The 12,336-nt window shown below is 44.1% G+C and overlaps 1 protein-coding gene across 1 annotated transcript in view; it reads left to right on the top strand.

Moving 5' to 3' along the window:
* LOC129835933 (uncharacterized) overlaps positions 1-12,336 on the top strand; it is a 39,041-nt gene that overhangs the window by 11,463 nt on the left and 15,242 nt on the right. Inside the window, exons 3-7 of the mRNA XM_055901631.1 lie at positions 7,381-7,524; positions 9,785-9,804; positions 10,486-10,836; positions 11,228-11,363; positions 12,112-12,200. Of these exons, the coding sequence (XP_055757606.1) occupies positions 7,381-7,524; positions 9,785-9,804; positions 10,486-10,836; positions 11,228-11,363; positions 12,112-12,200 (740 nt within the window). The remainder of the gene's footprint in view (positions 1-7,380; positions 7,525-9,784; positions 9,805-10,485; positions 10,837-11,227; positions 11,364-12,111; positions 12,201-12,336) is intronic.

The raw sequence follows: 12,336 nt of genomic DNA, 5'->3' as shown, positions 1-12,336 counted from the left end.
TATTTGTCATACTCGTGGTATGCGCGCTCTGATATATCATGGCTTTCAGCCAATCAGCATTCAGGACTCTAAATACCCAGTTTATAATGTCAAACAACCAATCACAGCACAAAGTACCAAAAGTAAACACAAAAGTAGGTATCATCTTGTTTGGGTTTCATGTGTACCAATCAGATGTTCAAATTGAGTCTTACTATACAGCTTGATTTGAAGGGGCTTTCTTTGCTGAAATAATGTTTTTGTAATTGAAACATGTTACTAATGACGATGATGATCTAATCTATGACGGCTTATTTTTCATACACTACGGTTCATGCTGTCTTTCTGGTATACCAGCTATATAATGTTGCTCCAACCCAGTGGCGGTTCTAGCTTGTATGGCACCCTGGGCAAACATCCCCTTCTTCAAAATGATGTAACAAAGACAACTAGAAACAATTGTGTTGATTTGGCACTCGAGCATCAATACATTACCCATCCCCCAACACTGTCAACCAAGAGTCAAGACTAAACCAATTCACCTTGGTGGTGTGCAGACTGATTTTATATCATTCTTAACGATCCTGCAGTATGTCTGTGAAACTATGTATTCACATATTATGAATGAATTGTGGTTCATTTGGTAGCATTTTGTAGTGTGAATGACTTCGACAAGGTTAATTGACACACAGTCCCACATGGTGACATGATATCATTGACGTGACGTGTAAATGAGCAATAAAAAAACGATTGCGTAATTGTCACCATTCCGAATTCTTTTGTGCGGGCGCCCCGTGCCGCCCCCGGCAAGATGCCGCCCTGGGAGACTGCCCATGTCGTCTGTACCTAAATCCGCTACTGCTCCAACCACTCAGCAACCCTCTGCCACTCCAACTTCTCAGCCTGCAGTCAACCCTTCTATTCTTGAACACAACACTTAGCTAGCTAAGTGTAAGCAGATCTTAGCTAGCTACATAGCCGTCTTTGTATCATAGATAATTGTGTAGTTTAGAGTAATTATCTAGGTTAGCTAGCCAGCTATTTTCGTCCTTCTAACGTAACGTAACGTAGTCAACACTGCTAGCTAGCCAGCTAGCCAGCAAGCCACCGAATAGCAGCACTGTAGAAACTATTACATTCAACGGAACAACGGAACGACTTGATTAGTGTAGTGTTAGCTAGCTACATAGTTGTCTTTGCTGTCTCTGTATCTAAGATAATTGTGTAGTTTAGAGTAATTATCGGTTAGCTAGCCAGCTATTTTCGTCCGCCGCGCTGCCGTTCTCCTACCTAGTCAACACTGCTAGCTAGCCAACTTCTACCGAATAGCAGCACTGTAGAAACTATTACATTACAACGGAACGATTTGATTAGTGTAGTGTTAGCTAGCTACATAGTTGTCTTTGCTGTCCTTGTATCTAAGATAATTGTGTAGTTTAGAGTAATTATCTAGCCAGTTATCGTGGTTACCTAGCCAGCTATCGAGGTTACCTAGCCAGCTACACTTTCAAACAAAGTCAACAATGCAGCCACTGCTAGCTAGCCTACTTCAGCAGTACTGTATCATTTTAATCATTTTAGTCAATAAGATTTTTGCAACGTAAGCTTAACTTTCTGAACATTCGAGACGTGTAGTCCACTTGTCATTCCAATCTCCTTTGCATTAGCGTAGCCTCTTCTTTAGCCTGTCAACTATGTGTCTGTCTATCCCTGTTCTCTCCTCTCTGCACAGACCATACAAACGCTTCACACCGCGTGGCCGCGGCCACCCTAGCCTGGTGGTCCCAGCGCGCACGACCCACGTGGAGTTCCAGGTCTCCGGCAGCCTCTGGAACTGCCGATCTGCGGCCAACAAGGCAGAGTTCATCTCAGCCTATGCTTCCCTCCAGTCCCTCGACTTCTTGGCACTGACGGAAACATGGATCACCACAGATAACACTGCTACTCCTACTGCTCTCTCCTCGTCTGCCCACGTGTTCTCGCACACCCCGAGAGCTTCTGGTCAGCGAGGTGGTGGCACCGGGATCCTCATCTCTCCCAAGTGGTCATTCTCCCTTTCTCCCCTTACCCATCTGTCTATCGCCTCCTTTGAATTCCATGCTGTCACAGTTACCAGCCCTTTCAAGCTTAACATCCTTATCATTTATCGCCCTCCAGGTTCCCTTGGAGAGTTCATCAATGAGCTTGATGCCTTGATAAGCTCCTTTCCTGACGACGGCTCACCTCTCACAGTTCTGGGTGACTTTAACCTCCCCACGTCTACCTTTGACTCATTCCTCTCTGCCTCCTTCTTTCCACTCCTCTCCTCTTTTGACCTCACCCTCTCACCTTCCCCCCTTACTCACAAGGCATGCAATACGCTTGACCTCATCTTTCCTAGATGCTGTTCTTCCACTAACCTCATTGCAACTAACCTCCTAGTCTCCGACCACTACCTTGTATCCTTTTCCCTCTCGCTCTCATCCAACACTTCCCACACTGCCCCTACTCGGATGGTATCGCGCCGTCCCAACCTTCGCTCTCTCTCCCCCGCTACTCTCTCCTCTTCCATCCTATCATCTCTTCCCTCTGCTCAAACCTTCTCCAACCTATCTCCTGATTCTGCCTCCTCAACCCTCCTCTCCTCCCTTTCTGCATCCTTTGACTCTCTATGTCCCCTATCCTCCAGGCCGGCTCGGTCCTCCCCTCCTGCTCCGTGGCTCGACGGCTCATTGCGAGCTCACAGAACAGGGCTCCGGGCAGCCGAGCGGAAATGGAGGAAAACTCGCCTCCCTGCGGACCTGGCATCCTTTCACTCCCTCCTCTCTACATTTTCCTCTTCTGTCTCTGCTGCTAAAGCCACTTTCTACCACTCTAAATTCCAAGCATCTGCCTCTAACCCTAGGAAGCTCTTTGCCACCTTCTCCTCCCTCCTGAATCCTCCTCCCCCCCCCCTCCCTCTCTGCAGATGACTTCGTCAACCATTTTGAAAAGAAGGTCGACGACATCCGATCCTCGTTTGCTAAGTCAAACGACACCGCTGGTTCTGCGCACACTGCCCTACCCTGTGCTCTGACCTCTTTCTCCCCTCTCTCTCCAGATGAAATCTCGCATCTTGTGACGGCCGGCCGCCCAACAACCTGCCCGCTTGACCCTATCCCCTCCTCTCTTCTCCAGACCATTTCCGGAGACCTTCTCCCTTACCTCACCTCGCTCATCAACTCATCCTTGACTGCTGGCTACGTCCCTTCCGTCTTCAAGAGAGCGAGAGTTGCACCCCTTCTGAAAAAACCTACACTCGATCCCTCCGATGTCAACAACTACAGACCAGTATCCCTTCTTTCTTTTCTCTCCAAAACTCTTGAACGTGCCGTCCTTGGCCAGCTCTCCTGCTATCTCTCTCAGAATGACCTTCTTGATCCAAATCAGTCAGGTTTCAAGACGAGTCATTCAACTGAGACTGCTCTTCTCTGTGTCACGGAGGCGCTCCGCACTGCTAAAGCTAACTCTCTCTGCTCTGCTCTTATCCTTCTAGACCTATCGGCTGCCTTTGATACTGTGAACCATCAGATCCTCCTCTCCACCCTCTCCGAGTTGGGCATCTCCGGCGCGGCCCACACTTGGATTGCGTCCTACCTGACAGGTCGCTCCTACCAGGTGGCGTGGCGAGAATCTGTCTCCTCACCACGTGCTCTCACCACTGGTGTCCCCCAGGGCTCTGTTCTAGGCCCTCTCCTATTCTCGCTATACACCAAGTCACTTGGCTCTGTCATAACCTCACATGGTCTCTCCTATCATTGCTATGCAGACGACACACAATTAATCTTCTCCTTTCCCCCTTCTGATAACCAGGTGGCGAATCGCATCTCTGCATGTCTGGCAGACATATCAGTGTGGATGACGGATCACCACCTCAAGCTGAACCTCGGCAAGACGGAGCTGCTCTTCCTCCCGGGGAAGGACTGCCCGTTCCATGATCTCGCCATCACGGTTGACAACTCCATTGTGTCCTCCTCCCAGAGCGCTAAGAACCTTGGCGTGATCCTGGACAACACCCTGTCGTTCTCAACTAACATCAAGGCGGTGGCCCGTTCCTGTAGGTTCATGCTCTACAACATCCGCAGAGTACGACCCTGCCTCACACAGGAAGCGGCGCAGGTCCTAATCCAGGCACTTGTCATCTCCCGTCTGGATTACTGCAACTCGCTGTTGGCTGGGCTCCCTGCCTGTGCCATTAAACCCCTACAACTCATCCAGAACGCTGCAGCCCGTCTGGTGTTCAACCTTCCCAAGTTCTCTCACGTCACCCCGCTCCTCCGCTCTCTCCACTGGCTTCCAGTTGAAGCTCGCATCCGCTACAAGACCATGGTGCTTGCCTACGGAGCTGTGAGGGGAACGGCACCTCAGTACCTTCAGGCTCTGATCCACCTCTGGCCTGCTCGCCTCCCTACCACTGAGGAAGTACAGTTCCCGCTCAGCCCAGTCAAAACTGTTCGCTGCTCTGGCACCCCAATGGTGGAACAAACTCCCTCACGACGCCAGGACAGCGGAGTCAATCACCACCTTCCGGAGACACCTGAAACCCCACCTCTTTAAGGAATACCTAGGATAGGATAAAGTAATCCTTCTGACCCCCCCCCTCCCCCCTTAAAAGATTTAGATGCACATGTAAAGTGGCTGTTCCACTGGATGTCATAAGGTGAATGCACCAATTTGTAAGTCGCTCTGGATAAGAGCGTCTGCTAAATGACTTAAATGTAAATGTAAATGTACAACACAACCCTGGGAGCTAAAGGGGACATAGATGACAACCACCATAGGTCAGCCCGCTCTCAGATACATCTCTCAATTACTAATCCAAACAAATTATATAAAATATATTGATTTCATTTTCAGATACAATTTTTAGAAAAACATCATTTGAAAATGGTATTCTAGTAGCCTATCCATTTGTGACAGCAGCATATCTCATAGACTATACGTACTTTCGCTTCATACAGTTACAAACATTCTTCATTACAGAATATCATTCATGGTAATACTATCATCATAATAAATCATAAAAAAGGTTATGATTCTATTAACGACAGTGAATCTAATTTCATTCATAATCATCATAATAAAGCTGAAATCTACAATCAAAGGTTAGAATCAACGGGAGTGAGTCTATCAAAAACACACACGCAAGGGATCTGTAGATTCAGAGGTGGATAAATCTCTCAATGTTTAACCATTGTTTCCTTAGCTCTTACCACAATTGAGTTGCATTGCACTGTCCCTTGGACATCTACTTAGTCAAAACATAAAAGCTGTTGTTTAACAAATCTGCTAAGACCTTCAAAAAGTTGGTGCTGACTTATCAGCTCAGTGTTCCAAGTAAGAGAAACATATTATTGGTTTAGATGACAACTTTTTAAAGGAAAACAACCTTCAATCATCACTGCTCATCCTTCTCTACAGGGGAAATGGAAGCTCATCCAGAGTAGGCAGCTCATCAGTCTCACCATCCTCTTGAGTAGCATAAAACATGACAGCTGCTGAGATCTTATTAACGAGAGGCACAGACAGCCTTACAGCATGTTAATAACACCATTAGGCAAAATAAGCAAAAAAAACTCACTGCAGCCCATTGGACAATTTGGGATCCCCAACTTCCAATCAGGGATTCCAACCAAGTTGCATGCACCCACTCTGGTTTTGGGGAATTATTCTTAGCAACAGTGGCAATGTATTTGGCAAGATCAGTCACATTAGAAGAGTGATCTCAGACAAAAGTACAAAGTACTCATGCCAGGAGGGTTATAGTCTCTAAACAGAGCCTTCAGATCCCTCTCATTATTTGGAACGGTTCTCATAGCTGTCACCACAAACCCAACAATACAAGTACTTCCCTAGTTCAAGGGAAGGCTATAGTAAGCCATCTTACCAAACAGCCAATAGGTTCCATTCGGAGCTCCTCTTAAAGGGATAATAACACTATAGACTGAAATACCATAAGTAACATTACCAGGTTCCCCATGTCGGCATTGTTAACAGTTAGCTTACACGCATTGGATTCATTGTAATGCATTGTACAATTACATTCTAGTTCACCCAAATGATTACCTCCTTCTCGTCTAATACACCCAGGAGCTGTCATCACTCCTGCTACTGAAATGGGTGGGTGTAAAGTATTTTCTGGCCTAGCAAAATATGGTGGACCTGTGTGTTTGAATAATGCAAAAATCACCATGGGATCAGGGTTACGTAGCATCTTTACTACAAATGGTACACTCATATGCATAGTCAACTGTACCCCTATGGGAACTCCCACAAGAGGTAAACCTGCTCCTACTTAATCTGGCCCCAACCCACACACACAACAGTCTTTTTCTCTGGATGTCAGATTAGCAACCATTACTGCTCTAGATAAGAACAAATTCATGGTTGTGAGGGCCCAACAGGGTTCTCTTTCGACAATGACCATCTGCTTCTGGGCCCCTACTCTGGGCCTGCGTTGGCCCCTTTGGCTTGGGACTTATCTCACCTTCTGTCAGGTTTCCCACAGCGGACAATCTTCCATCTTTTTCTGGATCAGGAACTCGTATGCAGTGCGACACGTGGATCTAGGTATCTCTCTCAGCAACCTTCACCGCAGTGGGGGTGGTCAGAAGAACTAGGCCTGTACGCCTCTCCAACAGGGGTCCTTCCAACTCTTTCTCCTGAAATCTTTCACCTCCACAAAATCCCCTGGCATCAACAGTATTCAGCTCCACCTGCTAGATTTGGCAAAGACGCCTTCACCCAGGGGAAAAGAGTCTTAAGAACACCATTAAGGGTGACACAATACTCAACCATGTCTTCCTCCATTCCTTGCAGGGTCAACCTGTTCTGGGGAAAAGGTGTATTTGTCATCCTCATGGGACGGCCAGTCTGAACCTCGTGTGGAGAAAGACCAGTGACTGTATGGGATCTGCTTATCATACTCATCAGTGCCAATGGAAAAACCAGCATGAAGCGTCACACATGACACAGATTGAACAACTACACACACAGACATGGGGGGAACAGAGGATAATATACACGTAGAGTGATGAGGGGATGTAAAACAGGTGTGCGGAAAAACAAGACAAAACAAAAGGAAAATGAAAGGTGGAGCGGCGATGGCTAGAAGACCGGTGACGTCGACCGCCGAGCGTCGCCCGAATAAGGAGAGGAGCCGACTTTGGCGGGAGTCATGTCACAGTTATTGTTCGCCCAGCTGGTCCAGGAGTGTTTTTTGTTAGTTTTTTGTTTTGTTGGTGACATCGGGGTGGATTCCGCCGCCGATGGAACCGAGGGTGCTTAAGCCAGCCAGTCGGGCTTCTACGCCCTGGCCTGCTCGAGAGGTTTCCTTGCCTCGGTTGGCTCGGCGGCTCCCCATCCCACGTCACTCTCCACCAGATCATCGGGCTCCCACTCTGCAGCGGGATCATCAGGCTCCCATGCCTCAGCCGGCTCGCCAGGCTCTCACGCTCCTACCGGTTCATTGGGCCTCCACCCCCCAACCGGCTTGCCCAGCGCCCATGTCCCGGCCGGATTGCCCAGGTGGGATGCCGGGTGGAGCCCCAAGGGGGGTGGGGGGGTACAGTCATGTCTGCTCCCGCTCTTCCCCCCCTGGAGCTTGAGGGCGCCAGGCTGCCCTGCATCACGCACTCCTGCTATCCATTACACACACCTGCCTTCCCTCGTCACTCGCATCAGCGTTATTGGACTCATTCATCATCTGTTTATTTCCTCCCCTATATTTGTCAGTTGCCCTGCTCTGTTCCCTGCTGCTGCATTGATTGTCATTTGTTTGTATTACTAGTTTGTTGACGCTGTTCCTGTCTTGTGCCATGTCCGTTATTCATTAAATGTTTTACTCCCCGTACCTGCTTCGTCTCTCCAGCGTCATTCCATGTGACAATTGCATTCATGTCTAAAATGTTCTATTTAAATATAGCTTGATTTGATTTGCTATCAGTAATACAGAAAACCTTAAATAAGATTAAATACAATAATCATGAAAAAACGTTATTGATGAGAGAATTTAACTAGGACTATGAAATAATGAATTTTATGGCTTGATTAATGACACTCTGGGACATAGTAAAAACTTCTACTTCCACAGAAGAAAAAAAATGTAAATGCATTTTTGTGCTTTTAAGGTAAAGGACACCTGCCTTTCTATTTAAAGCCTTTTGGAATCCACACTTTTAACTGTTTTGCACTAAATAAGAAGGGATTTTTCCTGAGGACAGAAAAGGCACCGCAATATAGGAATGACCAACTAGCAAAATGACATTTTACATATATCTGTACCATTGTAACTCATTCGATGGCTATAGCAAGGGTGTAATGGGTTGAATCAAGTGATATGACATACACTATTTATAAAGATCTGTGAGAATATGGATCAGCAATACTGACAGGTTCTTCTTAGCAGTAACACCAGTGAAGGCTGCATTCATAGCTCATTACTATCAGACAGGAACAGACCAACACAGGACTCAGGAGTTAATACATGAGATTATCTGTGTATAGAGAATGGGGAATAAACTACAAATAATCATCATATAAACAAGCATTCTGTATGTATTAGCAGACTTTTTATAACATTTTGACCATTTCAGCCTTGGTCAGGTTTTCAACTGTTAAACATCAGTGAACACACGAGATCTTGCTCAGGGCACTGGTTGCATTATGTCTTTAAAACAGGAAGAGTTAAAAAAGTGATATCTATGTGGATAAGGAAGTAGTCAGTTGCCTGGGTGTCTTGGTCCCTGACACAGCAGTTTGCCCATACAAACATAAATACTACCAGAGACGTTATCTCTCATCCACTCATGGCTCCACATCTCCTCCTTGTCCTGGTCATCCTTTTCTTCCTCACTGGACTCTCAGGTAAGTGAGGGAAGACATTTTATTGTTTGATATTATTAGGCTCACTTCCTCCAAGTCAGACACTGAGACTGAATACATGCTGAAAGTCATTACACTTGTAATGTTCTGTCTACTTTGCCCACAGACATTGTAGTCACATTATGGATTGCAGTATTAGGGTGGCAGGTAGCCTAGTGGTTAGAACGTTGGGCCAGTAACTGAAAGAGTTGCTAGATTGAATCCCTGAGCTGACAAGTTAAAAATCTGCCGTTTTTCCCCTGAACAAGGCAGTTTACCCACTGTTCCTAACTGACTTGACTAGTTAAATGAAGGTTACATTTTGTGATCGATGGGTGCTGTTTTTAATGATTTATCTTGTGAAACACTAGTACTTTTCAACAGTTCTACATTTCTAGTTGTTGCAAAACACATTTAAATAAGACTTCAAGTAAAAGAGAACCAACATATTATTAACAAATAGAAAATCAAAAGTTCCTGTGTCTATCAATATCAATTTTAACAAATGTGCTTGTAACTTATTTTGCACAAACATTTTTGTGGGATTCAATGTACTACAGTAGATATCAAGAACAATCCAGTCAAATGTTTTACTATATACAAATGTATTAAACAGAAATGTTATTGAAACCAGAGATTGTCTCCATATTTTAGGGGTGTAATAATTTCCATGTCAAAGCTACTTTAATTGTTGCCTCTGTACTCATGGCTGGACGTTGGTGTGACAACATCAGCACTTACATGTATCAACTACTGTCTGGTGTCACAAACACATGGTGTTACAACCACAGTTTGCCAAATTTTTCTACAAAAGTCACAACTTCAAGAATTATGTCAAATTGTTTGGTTGATCATCTGATGGGACTTATGAGCAGCTGGATAAAATGTAAGTATTTAAATGTGTTTTCTGTTGTTTTGCCTACAGATACACAGAGTGTGTCCACAGTGAGTCATGTGTCTGTAAAGCAAGGAGGCTCCATCACCATCCCATGTCTCTATGGTCAGAGCTATAGAAACAATGTGAAATACTGGTGTAGGGGATCATTTTGGTTAGGTTGCTCTCCTGTAGTACGCACTGATCATCCTAAGACCAGTGGAAACAACTCAATCTCTGATGACATCAACCAGCGAATCTTCACTGTGACCATGACAAGTCTTAGTCCTAGTGATTCTGATTATTACTGGTGTAGTGTGGAGATTAAGAATGAGGGAGATGATAGGGCTAGACTGCAGATATCTGTTACTCCAGGTAAGATGCACTGCTTTCATATCCAGTAATACAGGATGAATAGTGCTCAGTAATGTTGCATAATAGTCCTGTTGATGAGTGTGTTACTTTTCCCTCTACAAAGCAGTCATTCATATGTTCACCAAATGAAATCCATAGAGGATATTATATTGGTACATTACATCTCTGTGCACCTCCTGGGTCAGGACAGACAGTGTGTTTGATAGAATCACAAGTTGCTGTTTCATCATCAAACACACTGTATGCTCTAGTCTACATCTATTGTATATACTATCACTGACTGAACCAGTGTTTCAACTTACACTTTCTCAGTGTTATATGAATATCAATGATGACTAGGTAGTCGCCAATATATATTTTGGTGTATTCTTTGTCAGACTCCTCCAATTCAGGTACTCCAGAACTCTATGTGGACCAACAAGAGATGACTGGAGTTGTAGGAGGGAGCGTCACCGTGCTCTGTTACTATAGTTCATATGGAGGCAGCAGGAGGTGGTGCAGGATGGGAGGCTCTTGTGTGGCTGTGGGAAGTTCTGAAGCTTTCGATGGAACAGTTGTGAAGTTAGTGCAGGAGCAGAGAGAAACCACCAACGGTTTTGTCTTAACGGTGACTATGAGTGGATTGATGATGGAGAACACTGGCTGGTACTGGTGTGAAAAGGGAGACCTACAGATAACTGTTCATATCACTGTCAATCAACCAACCACAACACAGAGCACCACCACAAGTAAGGACAGAGCAATCCCATATAACCAAGTTCGATTCCCTTTTTATTCATCCAGTGTTGTTAGAGATTATAGAACATTGAAAGACCTTTTCTGAAACAAAGTGGAAATCTCTGGACAACACATTCTCTTGACTTTATCCGGTCATTCATGTTAAATATCATTAAGAAAATTAACATTGTTTATCAAACTTTTCATCATATCGACCACTTATATTTGAAATGAATACTGAAAATTCTAAGAATTGGATTTTAATGCATGTCACATTTGATAAGAAAGCATGATAGTGATTAGTTTCAATCAACATCACAATTACCTGATTTTATTCATATCAATCTTAATGATACAACAGTCAGTTTATTGAAGCTACTTTATCTTTTCTGCCTCTCACAGCAACACAAGCTCCAACCTCTCACCAAACCTCACTAACCAGTGCTGAGTCTAACACTTCTCCACCCACAGTTACCCCTTCTGTTACAGACAGGGACAATGTTGTAACTAATGAGAACACAGATGAGAAGCACCAGAGGTCAGTATTCATTATTCACTATTTCCCTCACTTCTACAGTCATCCAAATAGTTGGTGATGGTGTCAGGGTGTTGGGGATAAGGTTATTATAGTAAATAGAAACTAAACGAAGTTTAGCCTCGCACTTCAACATTCCTGGTTGTTGCGACTATTGACACACTACTACTGTTTACTTTGTGCATCTATGTCATCTCACTGAGTCTACCTTTAAACCCAATCTAACCTACGACCTGACCCATCACCTTGTGCATTACTGTCCCACAGCTGCAAGAAGTGACATCCCCAAAAACACTATACAACACATAAATGTCTCCTAACCTCCCATGCTGTGGCTACTTTCTGTGCCTAACACTAAAGCTACCAATGAAACTAAATAATATAAAAACGAAATATGAATGTTTTTATAAACCTTAAACTAAATAAAACTAGTAAATAGTAAAACATTCTGAAACTACACTGAATTTCAAATAAAAATATTAAAACCAATAGAAATAAAAACTAATATCAAAACACAAAACTATAATAACCTTGGTGGAGACACCTGTGACTAGCAAGGCTGATCAAACCAGAGACCAGTGTCTGGGTTAACAATAATAACTGTAGTTCTCCACATTCCAAAACTGTCTGTTTCATTTTCAGATAAAGAAAAATGTATACAAAATGAAACATCTTCCTTAACTATTCTTGCTTAAGCATTTACCACCGTGCATGTGGTTATCTATATATTCCATTTTATTTTATATTCCAGTTTGCTGGAAGTCCTGTTCATTCCTCTGAGCCTGTTGGTGGTGTTGATAGCTGTTACCTTGGTCACATTGAAGATGTTGAGAAAACATAGTAAGTATTTTTTTTAATTATGTAAAAAAAAAAAATGTCTATGACTAATGTCATTTGCGGAATATTATAAATACAGGAGTGTTGTTGCTTCTACAAATGAAAGGTTTGACATCAGAGTTCATTAGTACCAACATCC

This window comes from Salvelinus fontinalis, chromosome 37 (genome assembly GCF_029448725.1).
Source record: "Salvelinus fontinalis isolate EN_2023a chromosome 37, ASM2944872v1, whole genome shotgun sequence".
In the NCBI taxonomy this organism is placed as follows: Eukaryota; Metazoa; Chordata; class Actinopteri; order Salmoniformes; family Salmonidae; genus Salvelinus; species Salvelinus fontinalis.
This window is presented reverse-complemented; position numbering and strand designations above follow the sequence as displayed.